General features: G+C 42.0%; 1 protein-coding gene across 1 annotated transcript in view; it reads right to left on the bottom strand.

The window, feature by feature from the left end:
- Nucleotides 1-8,447: 8,447 nt before the first annotated feature.
- The window catches only part of klf5l (Kruppel like factor 5 like), a 29,536-nt gene continuing 17,588 nt past the window's right edge, over nt 8,448-20,395 (bottom strand). Inside the window, exon 4 of the mRNA XM_080508619.1 lies at nt 8,448-11,455. Coding sequence (XP_080364745.1) covers nt 11,277-11,455 — 179 coding nt within the window. The 3' untranslated portion in view covers nt 8,448-11,276. The remainder of the gene's footprint in view (nt 11,456-20,395) is intronic.

Here is a 20,395-nt window from a genome sequence, read left to right on the forward strand (position 1 = left end):
TGTTGTTAATTCAGTGATGTTTTCTGTGTGTTCTGTATGTATATGGGGTCTGTGAGACGGTGCTCAATAAGTGTCTGGGGGACCAGTTTTTTTGAGGTGTAGGCTGCGCCTCTTTGTTCCTAAAGGGTTGGAGGCCTGATCAACCTCTTAACTTCTTTTGATCTGTTTTGCAGATAGTTTCTAACTGATTTCGTGTGATGAGATTTCAACGTTGATTGGTCCAGTACAGTAACTGTAACTTAGCATTACAGTAGACCCTTTGTACATTGTTGTGTGTGATGATTTTAGTGAAATTCAGGAGGGGTGAATGTAACAGATTGTCACAAATAATGGGTGTATTTCACTAAAATAAGTTGTTAGTGTTGTTTCATGCTCATGTGTGCTGTTCTCGTGCCTGTCCCTTTAAGTTTTTTTCATGCGTGTTGCCACGGCAAGGTGCTCCGAGCATGCGCACTCCGGTCAGAGCTGAATGTGCACTGTCGGAGGTATGTCGGAGCTTGAGCGCGCTCCTCTTTGTTTAAGTTTATAGGTTAAAATTCATGTCTTCAAAGCTGTGTTGAGTGTTGTGGGTGATTGTGTCCAATGTGAAAGTTATGTTCCTAGAGTTTAGTCACGTTCTGTGTATTAAAAATGTACTTATACGGCAGTGGGAGGTGAAAAGCTAACTGCTATGTTAGCTTAGCAGTCGGCTTCCTCCATCAGTTCAGACACGTGTTGTTTGCTTACAGACGAAGAGGAGAGTTGTTGCCGAAGCACACCAGCTCATGTCATGTTTTCATTTGAACAGGTATGAGAATGGCTGGTTATGTTATTTGTTTTGTTCTATGGTACAACATATATGTTTTCTGGATGTTTTCATTTATTTTGTCATTCATATATTTAATTTATTTGCATTGATATCTGTCTTAATTTATATTGATCATTGTTTTATAATTGTGTTTTTTTGTAAAAGACATTAGTTATTTTTGTACATATATGATTATAAGCAGAGCTGAATGTGCACTGTCGGAGACGAAGAGGAGAGTTGTTGCCGAAGCACACCAGCTCATGTCATGTTTTCATTTGAACAGGGATGGAATAAAAGTAATCCAGAAGATAGGCCTTGTTCTGAGATCTCTTCATTCAAAAATAAAATCACAACGCAGAGAAGAAAATCCACGCCGGTTACATCAGGAGTCGTCAGATGGTGTTCGGTTACTGTGTGATGTTGTCTTTGATGTGATATGTGTAGGATTGCGAGTTAACAAGTTAGTAAAGCAGATTAGCATGCAGACCCTGTGTCTGTGGCAGAGCTAACAGTGGTTTACAAGTTGATAACGGCTCCTAATATCATAATCAAAAGAACACAATCACTGTAACAGAATCAACACATCTTCATAAAGTTAAACAGTTCTATCATAGCATCAGGTTTAACTAATCTCGAGTAATGCCCAGTTGTTACCACTTCCTTGAAGGAGTTCAGTTGTTGTCCTGCTGGAGGGAAGCTGGTGTCTTCTCCTGTAGTTAGCACCTCCTGCTAACTGTGGTTGCTGGTTCTGCAGGCTGAGGAGAAGAAGATGAAGTTGATGTTTCAGGAGCTGTCATTCTTTACAGCTCCTGGTTGTCCCTTTGTTCAGACTGAGGAGCTGGTCGCTCAGGTCTGTGATGGTTTTCCTGCTTGTTCAGGAAAAACACAAAGAAGTTCTGTGAGGGTCCCTGGTCCCGTCCTGGAGAAACCGGTTGGTTTCCCTGGAGAGCAGACTCTGGGTGCTGGTCTCTGGATCAGGGGAAGGTCTGACCCTCATGGTGGGTCAGCAGATGAGTTGAGGAGTGGAGGCCCCTGGTTTGCAGGCCTCTGGTGTTAGCTGTGTGCTAACGCTGGATGAGCTGCTCCTCTAGCAACTCATCTACTCGGAAAGTAGTCTTGCCAGAGAGAGCAAGAAGCCTGGCTTCGCAGGCTCTTTGTTCCACGTGTGGATTCAGAGGTGTCAAAGCCTGAGAGCTTCAACCAATCAGTGACTGGCTGATTGCATGGGGGAAGAGTCTTGTGAGCAGAAAGGGGGGAGGAAGGTCCTGCAGAAGGCCCTCCACCCCTACTGGGTGTGATGGTCAATCACCTTCCTGGGTCAGGATTCATGTCATGACTGCGTCTCATGACAAATGAATATTGTCTCTCCCCAGAAATGAACAAACTTTCTGTGGTCCTGTGAAATCCCAACACTGTAATAATTGAATGTCCTCCTTATGTCTTCCCAGTTATCTGTAAAATAGATCTATAGACTCCACCTGCTCCAGAAGATGGAAAAAACTGCTAAGGAAATGCAGTACTTGGACCACCAGATTAGAAAGGCAGATCTGGAAATCGAACTACTGGAGCACAAGTTAAGGGTGGGTGTACAGTCCCAGGAGAATTATGCTAACTACATTAACTAAACTAGCTCTTGTATTTGTAGGAAATAAAAAAGACCAAATGAATTGTGCATCATGTCTTTATTTGGTGGTGGTGGTGGTGATCAGACCCCGAAGTGATGATGGCCTATGGTGTCTCTGACAGCTCTGCCATCCTGCATAGCTGACTAGTCAATGGGCTCATCATCATCATCATCATCATCATCATCATCATCATCAGGGTCCTCTCTATGTAGGGCAGGGTCCTCTCTATGTAGGGCAGGGTGTTATGAAGGACAACACATGCCACTATAATATCACAGGCCCTCTCAGGGTCACCCTGATGTGACATAGGCACTGGAAACGGGCTTTCAGCAGGCCTATGGTCCTCTCCACCTGGGCTCTTGTCCTGCAGTGAGCCCGGTTGAAGTTCTGTTGGGGGCCTGGTTCAGGGTCTGGGTAAGGGGTTAATTGACCTGGGGGTAATCGATAAACCTGCTTTGTGAAACGGACCTCAGGTGAGTTTGACTCCCATGAATGGAGGACAAACAAAAATGAATAATAGACCAAATTCTTCCAAATGAAAGGATGACAATGACAAACAAAGGTACCTGTGGGTCTGTAGAACAAGAATCTGGTGGAGTTTGCTGAAAACAATTTGATTTTCTATGAATTTTTTGTTACAATACACCTGTACAGTAGTGTTGTTGTGATATCTGCATTTAACTGAGGTGTACTTGAACGCGCCATGAAGCTCCCATCGGCTTCTAGCTGCTTTACCGTAATACGCGACGTAGACATACATTTGAGTTTAAACCGCGGATGGTGTTACTCCAGCTCTCTACACTTCCCGCGTTATGCGTGTACCTCGGCTCTCTTTGTGGTGATGTGGATGCGTGGACGGCCGGCGGGTTACTGCTGGTAGCTCGCCAACGGGGGCGCTCCCCTTGAAACACTGAGGTCCGTGAGCCTCAGTGTTCACCCGCCAACCTTGGGTGTCGGCCGTACGTCAGCGCGGAGCCACGACCGGGTCCGTCCCGACCGGCGCCTAACCCCCCCTAACTCGGGGACGAGGGGCCCGGCCGGGCGAGCCACTCACTTCGACCTACAACCTCAGATCAGACGAGATGACTTTTATTTTGACAGTCCATAATAACAATCTCACTTGGTTGTCTGTCCTCTAGAATGTCCCTGTTCTCCTGTTGTTGGTGTTTAGAGCCTGTTGTTCTCTGCTGCATGTGTGTGGTTTCATTACAAAAACTAACACCAGCACCCACTAGTAGTCCGACCGGAAAACTCCATCATTTTCAGTGGTTTCTTTTTTATTTCATTTTATTTTATTAAAAACAAGTCAAAAAATATGTATTTTCACTTGAAATGTTGAAATAAAGATTTTATACAACTTTTTACAAACACTCAGATTCTGTGGAATCTTCTTTCTTTCGACTTGCTTTTTCTTTTTCTTCCTTTTTTTTCATTTTCCTGAAAAAAGTCACTTTAGTGTCACCATTTTCAATTTTCTTTTGCATAATATTGAGTATGTTTTAGATATTTTATCAATCAAAAAATTTATATTTCTGCCATTCCAGCAGCTTTAATTAGTTTAGTACTAGAACTAAATGCCGTAGAATGCAGACCTTCACTAACGACATATATGGTTGCAGAACTGAGTTAGCACCACTAGCATGTTAGCTGTTAGCTTATATGGCTTATATCTCCATGGCAACAGGTGCTGATCTCCTTTGATCATGTTCACGACAACGCCTCAGTCCAGACTGAGGTTAAACATGGAGTTCCGCAGGGTTCTGTCTTAGGTCCTCTACTTTTTACTTTATACATGCTTCCTGTAGGGAATATTATTAAAAAACACTCCATTAACTTCCATTGTTATGCAGATGACACACTATGAAACCTGATGATAATAACCAACCTTCTAAACTAGAAGCTTGTCTTAAAGATATAAAGGATTGGATGAGCTGTAATTTCCTGCTCCTGAACTCAGATAAAACTGACATTCATACATGTGGGCCAAAATATCTGCGAGATAAATGATCTAAAGATATAGTCACACTGGATGGTATTACTTTGACCTCCAGTACCACTGTGAGGAACCTGGGAGTTATTTTTGACCAGGATTTATCCTTTAACTCACACATTAAACAAATCTGCAGGACTGCCTTCTTTCACCTACGCAATATTTCCAAAATTAGAAACATGCTGACTCAGAGTGATGCCAAAAAACTAATCCATGCATTTGTTACTTCAAGAGTAGACTATTGTAACTCCTTATTATCAGGGTGTCCAAATAACTGCATAAAAAGTCTTCAATTAATTCAAAATGCTGCAGCGAGAGTCCTGACAAGGACCAGCATAAGAGATCACATCACTCCAATACTAACCTCTCTTCATTGGCTCCCTGTTAAATCTAGAATAGAATTTAAAATCCTTCTTCTAACCTATAAAGCTCTTAACAACCAGGCCCCATCATGTCTTAAAGATCTGTTAGTCCTGTATCTCCCAAGAAGAACACTTGGTTCTCAGAGTGCTGCTTACTGGAGGTTCCTAGGTTTTCTAAAAGTAGAATGGAGGCAGAGCCTTCAGCTCTCAAGCTCCCGTCTTGTGGAACCAGATCCCAGTTTCAGTTAGGGGGGCTGAAACAGTCTCTACTTTTAAGGCCAGACTTAAAACTTTTCTATTTACTAAAGCTTACAGTTAGGGCTGTTTCAAAACACCCCCTCCCCGCCTGTCTCTCTACCTCTCTCTCTCTCTCTCTACCTCTCTCTTTACCTCTCTCTCTCCCCCTCTCTACCCGGACCAGGGTCTGTTTCTTGCCGATTACCCAAATTAAGGTTTGTATCTCCCCACCCAATCTATCTCTCTGTCCACCCTGTCCTCTCCTCTCCTCTATCCTTTCACCCCAACCAGTCAGCAGAATTCCTCCACCTCTGAGTTTGGTTTCTACAAAGGTTTCTTCCTGTTAGAGGGAGTTTTTCTTTCCACAGTCGCAAATAAACCTGCTGCTCATGTGGATATGTTGGGTTTTTCTCTTTTCTCTGTTAAAAGCACCTAGGACTGACTGAGTTGTATTTGGTGCTGTATAAATAAAGTTGAATTGAATCTCCATGGGGGCTTCTCCCCCGGAAAGAACCAGGGGCGAGTTCAGAGCCAGGGCCAGAGTTAGCACCAGTTCTTTGTCTTTCCACCGCCAAAGCCGGTGTTGGGCTAGTGAAGAAACAGGCCGGGACCAGACGCGCCATCAGGTCGGGGAGGAATTACCGCTGAAGTTAATTCCACCTTGCTACATGCAAGGCAGAAGAGTCGCTGAACCGGCTTTCTGAAATCTACAATGAACACGGAGCCCCAGAGTGGTAATAGAGAAAAAAATTAAGTGTTGGAACGATGTAATCAGTCGCTCCCTGAAGTTAATTATTATTAACTTCAGGAAGGAATGTAATAATTTAATCTTTGATCGCAGCGCCGCAGCTCTTGAAAGTGCAGAGCTTCTCCACTGCGCTCTCAGCTGCGTGAGATATAGAATTTAGAAGCCGTTTTCCATTGTTTTCACGCTTTTCACCGGAACATCTTTGTAACTAACTTGACCTCCAGGTCTTGTTTCGCATTATGACTGCAGGCTGAGGTCTGCATGAGGCTGCATTGCTCCGATATGAGACGCTCCATTAATATTTTCTAACAGAAATTATAATGAAGTGATACTTTTGGTTCATCAGTAACTAAAAAACAAACTACATACCACTGTAAATGAAAGTTTTTAACCATAAAACGAGCCTTTTAATGGCTTCATGTGAAAGAGAACTTTAATCAGAGTGCTTTTACGTAAGTTTCCATTATAAACGGCTGTAGAGCTGCGTTCTATCGTTCTACACCTCCATTCCTCCTGATGTTGAAGCATTTGATCCAGAAATAAAGTGAAAGGAGCAGAAATTCACTATGTAATGCGCAAATGTTGAAAAATAAGCCCCGAGCTCATTCACGAGTTTTATTTTCTCTCGGGCCACTCCGGGGCTCCGGACTGAAACAAGACAGACGTGAAAAAATACCAATAGAGCGACGAGGAGACTCAATGTTTTCTGTCTCTTTGGTCTGAATCCGAGGTTCAGGACAGACTAGATGCAGTGACCTGGACCAAACCACGAGTACAGTTCATCTCCTCGTTTGCTGATTGGTGAGATCAGTGACGTATCATGTTTTGGAGTGATGTAATGACGTGGCTCTCACTTGACTCATTTAACGGTGGGAAAAGAACCAGTTCTTTGGCGGTGCTCATTTAAGAACTGGTCCTGAATTAGAACCTGGTTCTTTCTGGTGGAAAAGCCTTACATGAGTGTCCTCTCTCATCTGCTTTGTATGTAACATTTATTTGCACATTTTGGGGGATTTGTTCAGAAACGGTTACATGTTAAACAATCTGTTGGTTCTTGGATGATGATAAATCATCCCTGAAAATTTCATCCATTTCAGGTGAATAGTCTTTGTGAAAAGTTGGCAAAATGTACATATACATACAAACCATTAAAAATAACCTGTAAAAATACACAAAATTATTATTTTCAAATCATTTTCTTTGAATGAGGGAGAGCTGAAGGCTGAAGAGCTGAAGGCTCTGCAGCCACAAGACATGTGGCTGCAGAGCACTGGACTCTGCTTCTGGAACGACTTATACACTTTTACAACAGAACTTTAACTTGAGCGTAACGGCTAAGTCTACTTCTCCCCGAACTTAGTAAAGAATGACTGAAGCATCTTGGCTCTTAATCCTTAATAATACATCGTCATATATACAGCATCATCTCCTTAGCTTCTGCTCAAGGAAATTTCCATCACTGCTCGTTTAAATTGGACATACAACTGTTCGGAATCATGGAGTTACTGTTTGTGGACGACACCATCAAAAGTCTTTTGAAGGCGTGGCCCAGCTTTGAATTGCGGTTCTGAAAGTCGTTAATAGAGGAAGTTATAGCGGGGCGGGGGGGAGACTACTAATTTCCTTTCAGGTTCAAGGCACCAGCACAACTCTCATGGTGTTGGTGTAACCAGAGCCTGGGCGCCAGCCAGTCACGACAATAGCAACATCACCGGACTTGAAGAATTTGCGATGCTTGCCAGCCTCCAGGGCAAAGTATCAAGACAAGAGATACACCAATAAATACTCCTCCCAGTTCGGCGGCGGCAGTCAGTATGCGTACTTCCACGAGGAGGACGAGACGAGCTTCCAGCTGGTCGACACGGCCAAGACTCAGAAGACGGCCTACCAGAGGAACCGCATGAGGTTTGCTCAGAGGAACCTGCGCCGTGACAAGGACCGCAGGAACCTGACCCAGTTCAACATGCAGACACTCCCCCAAGAGCACCAAGCAGAAGGAGAGGGATCGAATGCGTCTGCAGAAGAAGTTCCTGAACTGGGTCAATCTGTTCCTGTTCTGAAATCTAAATCAAATCTTTCATTAACGAGACCCTGCCTGACATGAGATGGAACTGACTGCAAAACACAACCTTCTCTCAAACCCTCGCCAACAACTCAACCGTGGACAAAAATGGCTTCTTCCATTCATGAAGTTTTTAAAGACTTCAGGGAGGTGAAGTCAATCCCTGAACAAGGAGGGAGTGGGAAATGCAACCAGAGGAAAACTCCTTGGCTGACGCAGTGGAAACCAGGGTTTAAGTTTATATTAAAGTTTAAGTATGAGCTCTAGTATATATAGTTGTAATAGTGTAAAGTTCTTTTACTATTGAAGTGGGTAAAAACTGTCAATAAATTGTCAGAATCCCACTCATTCATTAAAAAAAAAAACCCAGAAGAAGAAAAAAGTAGTTTAAAACTGGAAAAAAGAAAAAGGTACTAAAGAAAAAAGGAAGTTTATAAAAAAAAAAAGAAAACAACTGGAAAAAGATAAAAAAAAACAGGAAAGAAGAAGAAAATACATTGAAGAACCCCCCCTGCCCGAAAAGGGGGAAAAAGAACTATACTTCGATGAAGTGATTATTAAATTGTTATTTTCACACAATAATTAAAGCTCAACATAGAGCGCTTGTCTCAACCAAAACCAAACAAGCCATTTTTCTGATTTATGAATATTTTTATTCTTTTCATTATTGTCATTTCTGTACAAAAAACAAACAAAAAAATAAACCATTGTTCTCATTAACGTTTACATAACAATCTGATATTCTCTCACACACATGAAGTATCAAAAAAAAAAAAAAATTTCAACAAACTCAGTTACAACCGATCTAAAATCCCATTAGTTAAAAAGAAAAAAAGAAAAAAGAAAAAAATACATATTACAACGGAGAATAAAACACATATTTACAGTGTTGTGGTGAAGCTCCAGGTATGTACAGCGCGGGAGGTCGCAGAGAGACGGAGAACTTGTTTCCTCGGGACACAAACTGAACAAAAACAGACTCAATCAGGGTTGAAATACGAGGATTCAGACACACACTGCATGGAAACGGCCGAAACTCCTGTTCACTTCCACAAGCCATCAGCTTCAAGTCTGCAGTTTTAAAAACAGCCAAAGCTACAAAACCCAAATGAAAATAACCCGTTACCAGAGGGCGAGACGTCTTGGTTTCAAAAGTATTAAAAAAAAATATCAAAATTTTTTAGAGAGAATACAAATCATGATTCTCATCTGTGTTTAGACATTTTACTGCAAATTGACCGCAGGTAGTGCTATACAATTAGTCCACGCTTTATTTGAAAATAACTGAATTAAAAATGAAGAAACAACAGATAACGCTTTGGTTTGAGTTTTTAAATGTTAGAAATCTGTAGATTGATCCAAAACTTCATGTTCAGGTGCTGGGAATGGTTTTAATTTTCTTATAATGCACAAAAGATTGAAATTATGTTGTCATTTTTAGGTGCAGATGACAAAACCTGAGCTTTAACAAGAGTTAGAGCTTCGAGGAGCAACTGGAAGTAAACATTTGACATTTTTGGTGTTTGAAAAACATGACATATATATATATATATATATATACATATACATATATATATATATATACATACATATACATATACACATACACATATATATACACGTGTAGCTATTGTCTCATAAAACTAATCTGTAATAAAACCGCACATTTTTTTTTAATCCAGAATGCATTTTACAGCTAAAATTATTAATCTATAAAAGAGTGACTTTAGGTAAAGTTTAGCTGTTTGCGAGTCAAATTCATTTTGAAAAATCTTTAAAAATTGGAATTTTAAATGTCAAGTGATGAAAACTGAAAGCTCCCTGCATGTATCACAAGTTGTGAATTAACAAAAGCTATTTAATCAGTTTTTAACAATAACGCATCATCTAAAACCTGCTGCTTTTTTCCCCTTTTAAATATATATTTTTTTACACACAGCAGCTATTCCTATATTAAAACCACATGTAAGCATGTAAGTTTGCTGCAACGTGCATCATCTGTGAGCCGGTTCTGACTTTGTCTTTCCGGTTAAGAGACATGAAATGTTTCCAGGTACGTAAAAGCTGCAGTTTCCATCTTTTCCAGTAGGTGGAGGAACAGATTCAGCAATAAAAACTGAACTGCTGCCCTTTATGGAGAAGCAGCAGGAGAAACAAAAACTCGGGGGGAAAAATCGTGTTTAGCAAGTTTGATCTGGAATGAGATGCAGCTTTACTCCTCTACATTCATTTGAATTCTCTTTACTAAATAAACAAGTCGAAACAAGTCCATCATTCAGTCAGGAAAATGAACTTTGTTCTTGACAATGGCTCCGCGAGGCCTGCTGCACATGGATCCTGCTTAAAAATGCATTTTTTAAGAGGACTAGACAAGCAGAAGAAAAGTGTGTGTGAAGCCAATAAAACCACAGGCTGTTGTAGAAGGAGCTCGGTCGCCGTGGAAACGGGTGATTGTCACCAACACAATCATTGGCACACGGCTGCGCTGGCGGAGCCCGACAGGTATTACCTGTGCTGGAACAGGCAGAACGAGGCCGTGCTCAACTTTTCCATGACAGCGTTTGTCTGATTGTGTCAGTTGATCGTCAGTATTACTCTTCTTTTTTTCTTTTTTTTTTTTTAACTGAGTTCAGGCCCTCGGAGTAAAGTTTCAGTGTGGAATATTAAACATTCAAACGAAAGACGGGAAGAAAAACAAAGGTGTCAAGTATACATTTCAATACATTCGTTGTACTAACATAAACACACGCATACGTACAGATATATATACAGTATTTACAGGGCAGGCGGGGGGAGGGGGGGGGGGGGGGGGGTTGACGGCACCTTCAATGTTCGTACCTTAAAAAAAAAAACACAGCTGGCAGGACATCTTAAAAGTGGAAGAAAGAAGTGTGTGTGTGTGTGTGTGTGTGCGTGAGAGAGAGAATTGCGATGAACCTTTTTCAACCAGAACAAACACCAAAACCATCTGTGGACTATTTCTGGCGGAAATCTGAGCAAACAGCTGTGGACGGGAGACGTGAACAGCGAAGAGAGTTCTCTGAGGAGGACACGAACGTTTGGAGTCTCGGGTCAATCGTGGGGACGATGGTCATTCACTTGGGCTCCTGTGATGGTCATTTATTAATCTGTTGACGTCTTTTGTTTCCCTGGACAAAAACCACCAGCGCACAGGAAGGATTTAGTGTTTGTAGCTCGAGGTGTACTGTATTTTCTGGACTACAAGTCAAACTTTGTTTTGTTGTTTGTTTGGCCATACCATGTGGAACCACTAGGAGTCTCTGTGGGACAACAGAACAACATGACAGAACGCTAACAAGGAACCTGAGGAAGGTTCTGGGAGCTGCCATTTGATTTGTATTCCAGGATATACAGTACCCTTGCCTCGGCCCGGTGAGCGGGGTCCGGGGGATTGGGTCCACTGACTCTTCTACTGGGGTGTGTGTGGGTGTGTGTGTGTGTGTGTCAGTTCTGGTGGCGCTTCATGTGCAGGGCCAGGTGGTCGGAGCGGGAGAAGCAGCGGCTGCAGGCCACACACTTGAAGGGTTTGGCGCCGGTGTGTTTCCGATAGTGTCGGGTGAGTTCGTCCGATCGGGCGAAGCGCCAGTCGCAGCTCTCCCAGGTGCAGCGGTACGGTTTCTCTCCTGGAACACAGAACCATAGGATAGACACATCAGGCACGCTTCAGAAGGGAGCTGGACCGTTTCCAGAGGAAACTTTGTCAAATCAGGACGAAAACGGCTCGTCCATTATTTCCTGCAACTCCCTCGGCGCTTCTACCGTTTCAGGCTTCTCTCGTCTTATTCGCTGGATTTGTTTCCGTCACATGCTGTGATTTGAAATATTCAAAAAGATTCAAACATGCAAATATTTGTTTTGATGCCTTGCAGTTCTGAAGAGGAGGGAAATAGATCTGCTTCATTAGTTGGAGCTTCAAGGACGCACGCGACTGATTTGGTTAGAATCACGATGGGACGTGTTGCTTTTTCTTAAAAAAAAAAAAAAAGAAGAATGGATGAAAGGGTGAATATCAACTTCTCCCAGGAGCTTTGCAGTCTGGCACACAGAGCAGAGACACAAAGCTTGATGACAATCGGTGCTACGCTCTTCTCACCACACCCAAACGCTGACCTTTCTGCCCGACAAGCCGGTCTCCACAACCAGGAGAGAAAGGTTGTCCTTTCAGGGCCGAGGAGGGAATCAATGAGAGATAGAAGAATCTGGATCTATTCGGAAATAATTAAATGCATTTCCTAATTTGTCCAGTAGGTGACAGTGAGACTGGAGGTCGTAAAGTAACGCCGAGAACAGTACAGCAGTCAGAAAATAATCTTTTACTGAAGAGAAAACCTGAGAAACACATTTTCTATTGTTTCTTAACAATATTTCAACATGTTTTCAAAAAAGGTTTTGTAATTTTTTTTAAATATGGATTTTAATCCTTTTTATTAATCCTGGACCGACTCTTAAGGTCAACAGTTCAATTAAAGCTCATGAGGCTTTTTGGTCCCGTTCATTCAGCAATGTTTTTCAAAGTGAAAACTTTGGTCATTTTTGGGCCGTCTGAGTGACAATGGTGCTTAGAGACACTGAAATCTTTTTTTTTTTGGAAAATGGCAACTCAAAGAGGAAGTTTTCGAAAATGCTCCAACTCCATCTTCGTGGGGACGGGGAAGATGCAACTTCTCTGAAACGCTGTCACCGCTCGTGCACACCACGGTCGTAGTAACTAGTTGTCGTGCACATGCTCACGAGATGGATAATCCTGATCATCAGCATGTTGATTTCTTCTTTTCAGGCAAGTAATTCTTTTTTGTTTTTTTTACCTTTGATATGTTTCGATGTCAAAAAAAGACAAAGATGCATTTTAAAAATTTAAGTCAAATTTCAAGCATGAAATTCCTGTGAAACCCTATTGCGTACTATTTTATTACCAAAACAAGCATAACTTTCTCTTTTTTTTTTTTCTTTCTTACCACGTCATCGTCTGATATTTCATCTTCATCAAAAACTGGGACCGCAGAAGACAAAAGAAAAACAAGCAGATTCCGCTCAGGTGCCGTGAAGGTGAGCATGACTCTCTTTACCTGTGAGGGTCATCAAGGGCTCATTACCAGCGCGGGCCCCGTTAGCGCTGATTAGATAGCTTCTGCTATTGACCATCAATCTGGGAGTGACGGCCATTAGCACCAGTCCAAAGAGCAACGAGGGCACATTTCCAAAGCTTTTTGATTGACCGAGTGCAGTTTTCCTCTGAGAAGAAGACGTATCTCGTAACGACACGCTTCTAAAATATCACATCCTCTCCAGTCTAATAGGAGCAGAGTACATTGAGAGGGTGAAAGGTCTTTTTATGGAGTGTATACACAATAAACAATCCAATGTGGTAGTTTCTAAAGGCTCCAGGAGAGCGTGCAGCAGGTTCAGATCCACAGGTGTGTTTGGTTTCTGCTCTTTGGCGGCGCTGCCGAGGTCAAAAGCGCAGCCGCCTCCCTCGCCATTGTCTCCGAGGGCTGCAAACAGGCCAGTGAAATACGACACATGCGCACAGAGCAAACACACTTGACTGGTGCATCAACTCCTGAACAAGCTGCCAGGAGGTCGGCTGAGAAGCTCCACTGCATCCATCCGTCCCGAGCTGCCAGTTCGCTGTGGTACAAAGGGCGGCGCTCAGGTACCAGAGACATTCGTCAGGTTTTTACCAATAAAGTCATCTAAAACACCGATCGAGGTTGAACATCTGAAGAACAAGGTTTCAGGCCAAACTAGGTGTTAAGAGCCACTGAATATATAAATGATATCCACTCTAACTAAAGAGTCTTTACTCCAGTGCCGATGTTCCATTCAGAAATTCAAGGACCCACAGGGACGACTGGTACATGTTTTTTGGACCCACAACATTGTCACTGTGAGGAGATGGGGCTAACGACTGCGCCACCCCCCCCCCCCCCCCTCCTTTTTATTTCGCCTCTATTTATACTTCTTATTATTTTCTCTTTTCCTGAGGAAAAAAAAAACTATACAAGCAACTTTAATCAGGTCTTTAGTTTTGACAGAACCTATAGTCTGAATGCTGTTGAAAGCAAAGCTGTTTGATCAGGTGGAAAACTGAAGTATTATCTCCCCCCACCTCAAACACACACACATCCATTAATGTGTGCTCGTACTATGAACCACAATGGAGCTGTACACAATCACAACAAAACACACAGAGGACAGCGTCCAGCTACAGTGCATCAATCACTGGAAACAAAGAGGCTTTTGTAACGGCTGCTTTATACGGGAACACGTCACTCAGGGAATATTTCATTTTACAGCTAGTTTTTGTACAAAATGCAAGATATAATCCCTTCCAACAAGACAAGTTCCTTCATTTCTGTTTCTTCAGTGGAACACCGTCTGTCTGTCTGTCTGTCTGTCTGTCTGTCTGTCTGTCTGTCTGTCTGTCTGTCTGTCTGTCTGTCTGTCTGTCTGTCTGTCTGTCTGTCTGTCTCACACACACACACACACACACACACACACACACACACACACACACACACACACACACACACACACACACACACACACACACACACACACACACACACACACACACACACACACACACACACACACACACACACACACACACACACGAACAGTTTTATAACCATCTGAGTCAAAGAACAAACACTTGGAGGCTCATAAACGTCTGAGAGAACCTCAACACTTTATTTTACTTTATCAGCTCCATGAGTGTTTGTGAAGAGGGCAACACACACACACACACACACACACACACACACACACACACACACACACACACACACACACACACACACACACACACACACACACACACTGAAGTGGCTCCTCATGGTCAAGGTTGCCTCCACTACCCAGGACAGTCAGATTATCCTGCTCAAGGGGCAGATAGTGAGGGTCTTTATCAACATGCACATCAACAACACCCATTCCTGGAAACTTCTCATTTATAGATGTTTTTGAACTTGAACTCATTGGAACATCACAGTGAGGACAAACACTCCCAGCTGCTCCAGAACCCACAGAGCAGGAGAATCCTCGGAACCCTCCGTGATCTCCGGTGCCCGATCAACCCGTGCCCGTTTTTTAAAGGGGTCATATTATACAGCTTCTGAAGACATTCTCAAGGCCTCATTGGTCCAAAAACCTTGTATTCAAAGTTTATTTATTTTTCTTGATTTTCCTCCATTACAATATTGGATCCTAGGAGCTGCATTCAGAATCTGCTGTGTCTGTGTGAGCTGGACAGGCTCCGCCCACACATGCTCATCTTGGGAAGAGGAGGAAGTACTTCCTCTCGTGGTGCCATGTGCCGGAGCAGAGCTGCCTAATTGTGGAAGGAGTCAAAGGGAGGAGCCTACCTTGATCGTGATTAGCTAAACCCCCGATGACACTTTATAGGGTTTGATTTCTGATTGGCTGGTTGGAGCAACACACTTTTTAAAACCTGAAACAAGCCAGGGAGAGAGAGGATCTGCATAATATGACTCCTTTAATATTAGGTCAATATCTTTTATAAACTGAATTATATTTATTGGACTGACTTTTCTTAAGCTTTTCCATTTATTTAATCATCATTATTGATCTTTCCCATTCTAGATGTGAAGCACTTGTGGAAAACAAGAGTTTTATGAAATTGACTTGAAGGGATTCACACATTTTAACTAAATACTTACTATTTTAAAAGATTAAAAAACAACAACTACCTCTTGATATTCAAGGCTTTCTTTAATTTGTTAAAAATGACATAATTTCAAACATTGTGGCGTCACTGTGGTGTAGTGGAAAACAGTCCCATCTCACAATGTTACAGACTCTGGTTTGAGTCTGTCTTGGATATTAGACATTCTCTGTGCATGCATGGGTTCACTAGTGATTCTGAAACTGCCTGTAAGCTTAAATGTGCGTGTGATGTTCATGCGCTGCAAATTCAAAATGAGGGAGAAATTAAATCAATCAGATTAATTCACAGAAACTGTGCAGTTAATGTATTGAATGTAAATTCATCGTTGCACTTCTGAAACTCAACACTGATTGACTCAACCCTGCAAAGAAAACCTCAATTTGAAAGTTGATTATTATGTGTTGCGTCGGAGCCCGTTTTGAAAATGATGTTAAAAGATTCAGTAACAGGATTTGGATCTTTACTGCAAGGTGACTAACAGACACAAAGTCTTATCGTATCCTACAAACACACCCACACAGATCAAATCTGAGGTGAACTAGAATAAACTTCATAATCCAGCAGTTTAATCCTGAAAACGGGTTGTTGTGGGTGTAGGAGTCTGAATCTGGATTTTGTTCTAAATGAGTCCAAAGAGTGAAACAGACGTTATCAGCGAGTCCTTCAGTGTTCAGGTTGGCAATGATTAGACTATTAATAAAATAATGATGGCGTCTGGAGCGAGGTGGAAAATAAAATGGGAGGTAAAGTGGCTATAATATGGGTCAGGTTATCGTATGGTGTTTGTTCTGGATAAGAAACCAACTGCAGCGTCCTGTTGGGATTGAAGGTGTGAGCGGAGTTTAAGACTAAAGCAAACCAACGCAGCCTCGCATTCATCACCGAGGAGAAGATAAAGATTGAGAAACATTCAGAAAGCGACCCTGGAGTCAAACACCAGCTGGTGATTGAGGACAGCGGTGTCAAGTTTGGACTGAATCTGCGAATGAGTGGATTCATGTGTAGAAAGAGTGTGATGTTGATGCAAGTGTATCCTGCTGTGGTCAATGTGTCGTCTTGTTCTTTCTGTATGGCGATTGCATCTCCCGCGGAGCACAGAAGATAAATGTGTGAGGAGTTTAATCATAATATGAATAACTACATCTGGACCTCTGTGTGCGTGTTCAAAAGTGGAAACGTCATGGATCATGGCATTGATGGAATTGTAAAAATATCTTCTATATTCAGTTCAATTTGATGTGTAACAGGATATTCTTACATGATTAGTGGATTATTTTATGTCTGTGGCAAAGCTTTTACCCCCAATTGGGAGTTTCACATTTCTAACAGAGAAATCTTGTTTCAGAAAGCCTGGCGTCATCACAGTTTGGGATGCGACGCCTTTTACAAAGAGCAGTTAAAAAATAGGGAGCCCACAACAGAACCCAGAGGTACGCCACTCAAAAGGACTGTGAACACATTGTCACTTCTTATGGTACGTATTGAAGATGTATTCCATGCAAACATGATGTTTTATGGCAGAAAAGACTTGTGTCAATACACGTCAGCCTGTGGGAGGGACTCTGATAATCCAGTCTTGATTTGCCTTTGACATTTCTTGCAGTTTAGCGAAATGTTTCCAAACAGGATGAAGTCGTGAGTCATTTCTAACTGAACGCTGAGCAAGACGAGACAGGCCCGGTGCGACCGGCCGGAGAGGATCTGACAGGAGGTTCAGTCACCACCACCACAGTAAAAAAAAGAAAAGACAGACAAACCGAAAAGCATGTAAGCTAGCTGGCTAACTCAGCTAATGAAGCAGAACTTTAACCCTATATTGGGCAAATGCCCAACGCTCATCATAGGTTAACCGACACAGTGAGAATTTAAACACAATGTTATACTATAAATCAAAAAAACATGTTCAATTGAGGCCTGTGTTTTTAATATTCTTACAGAATATATGATGGCTAAATGGCACATTGTGATGTAAATTAGGTATTTATGTCACTTTATAAAGTGCAGAGTAGAAAAAAGTATTTCAGCGAATGTTTCGGTACTCTATAAAATAATAACTCTGGTTGCTGTTCTATTCATGTTCTACTGTATGAAGAATAAACGCGAGAGACTCACTTCTGCCACCTTATGGATGAAGGTAACGGTACTGAAATTTTACGTACTGCACCTTAAAAGATAAACAAATTCAGTTAACTCTTAAATCTCTACCTGCAAAAAAAAACATCCTCTTTCTTTTCATCATTGAAAAAAAAAAATACAATATGTATGTTTTTAATCAAGTGATATTATGTATTCTGGAGTATTGAAATAATAACCATCACTCTCAAGAACATCTATGCATCTACGGCGATTTCTACCAAAGGTAAAAGCTTGCGGTGTGTTGTACCGTTTTGAACCCCAAGATGGTGAAGTGAGTCGCATTAAAGAGAGGGCTTGTGGATTAAAAACAAAACCTGAAGTTCTCAGGAGCTACGAGCTTACAACCAATTTAGGAAACCTCCAGATTGACTCAATACTGCTACCCTGTGCTCCAATGTGGTATTACCGTATTTTCCGCCCTATAAGGCGCACCTAAATACCTCAAATTTTCTCCAAAGCTGCCAGTGCACCTTATCACCCGGTGCACCTTATATATGGAAGAATTGCTCTACTTGAGACTGCTATTTGCCAGCTGAACACCCAGAAGCTTTTATTTTGACAACTCTAACTTCGCTACCGGAGCTTCAGAGCGTACGACACTCCACACAACACCTTCATCTCTCATGGTTGCACACCAACGTTCTAACAAACCAAAATAAACTAGATGAAATAATGACTCCCTAAACTGGGGAACAAAAACACAGCATAAACACAATCAACACACACACAAGCCCAACAAAAACCCACAATAACCTCCAACAACACAAAATTTGTCGCTGCAAGGCATGATGGGACATCCTGAGCTCCTCAGTGCAGCCGATAGAAACTCCCATAATTCATTGCAGCTGTTTGTGGTGTTTTAAATGCAATTATTGGGGGTTCTATTTGGTTTGTGGTGTCGGTAATAATTGTGTTGTGTTGTGTTTTTGTTGCTTACTTCACGTAGTTTAGTTTATTATCATTATTATTACTGGTAGTTGTAAGTTGTCAACCAGCAGTGAAGCAGGTTTTGTGTGTAGTGTCCTCCTGGCATAGGCTGCAGGTAGGACTAACAAAATAAGGCATGTGCACCTCTCTGGGTGTTAGAATCAGTGGAAAATGTAACTTAATGGCTTTGAGCTGTAAAGGTTGCCGACCACTGGTCTGTTCCATGCGCCTTATAGGGTGGTGCGCCTTATATATGAACAAAGTTGTAAATTATGTCAATTAATGTAGGTGCGCCTTATAGTCTGGTGCACCTTATAGGGCAGAAAATACGGTACTCAAATCTTCTATAAATTCCTAATGAGAAGATTCGAGATGGAAAGTTACTGCAGATTGAATTATTCAGTCTCCTACACTATTTTTTCTACATACAGTTTTCATTGATGGGATTTTTGTGTCGCTCCTCCACTTTCGATCATCGTGTTCACTATTCCCACTGCACATTTTAGGGCCTGTTTGTCTTCTGCTGCAACAAACCAACTTCCCCACATTGATCCATAAACCTTTATCTTATCATCTCATTTATGAGCGCGGACACAGAGCTATCCCTTTTGGCTCGTGGATTCACGTGTTCACCAGCTCTGCAGCTTTTTTTTTTTTTTTTTTTTTTAATAAATCGCATGAGTAAATGTCCAAAATCGAGGTCGGGCTGCCGGGACTCCTCCGGTTTCACCTTACAGGAGGGAAACACATTGAAACCAGTATCTCTCCCCATTCAGAAACCCTCCTTCATCCTCCAGGAGGAACTGAAAAGCAGGAGTAACTGGTTTGGCCTCAATTTAACAGTGTCTTTCCTCTTTTCTTCGTCCAATCTCCTCCCTCCCTCCCTCCCTCCCTCCCTCTCTGAAGACAGGTACAGGCACGCAGAAATGCAGCAGAGGCAAAAAAAACAAAAACTATGAATCGGACTAAAGTCACTGCTGTTTTTTTCTCTTCTTGGTCTGTATTATTGTTAGTGGGTGTAGCGAAACTGGCAAAGTGACAAAGTATGTATAAATAAATGAGCTTAAAACGACTGCATTATAGAGGCTGTTTGCAGGTTTAAATCCCGGATTAATCAAAACAATTTGACAGAAAGAGAGGAGGCATGAGCAAAGCCTGCCAGGGTCTGGGAAAAAAAAGTTCATATAAAACTAGGAAATTGAGCTGCCTGGACTGCTAACAGGAAGTCGATACGCCCACTAAGCTGGAGTTGTCGAAATAGTTTGAGCAGACGTAGGCAACATGAGGCCCGGGGCCCAGATGTGGCCCTTCAGCTGACTTGACCGGTCCTCAGGGTGTCTCTGGGAAAACTACTTTTATTATCGGCTTTTTACCTTCGCCAAAGAACATTGGAGCGAAGGTTGCTTGTATTTATTGATTGGTCTGGATGTATTTATGTATTTGACCAAAAAAACTACTCAGCCGAATTGCATTAATGGATAATTTGTCACCATCCAAGGATCAATCGATTAGCTTTGGGGATGTTAATAGCTAACCGCTCACGAATAAATCCCAAAAACCTGCGAAACATCGTACCAGACAAAGCGGATGGGAGAGGCACCTCATGTAGGGGTTTAAAGGAGATCAGCGTCTGATGATGTGGACGTAGCTTTCGCAAAAACTATTCACCCAAATTGCATTAAATATTCAGGGATGATTTGTCTTCACCCAAGGTTGGTCTCATTAAATATTGAGCGCAATTCAAAGGTCACGAAAAGGTCAAAATAGTATTTTCGTCATAACAGGTTTTAATCCCATTGATGTGAAACCA

This window comes from Blennius ocellaris, assembly GCF_963422515.1.
Source record: "Blennius ocellaris genome assembly, chromosome: 14".
NCBI lineage: Eukaryota > Metazoa > Chordata > Actinopteri > Blenniiformes > Blenniidae > Blennius > Blennius ocellaris.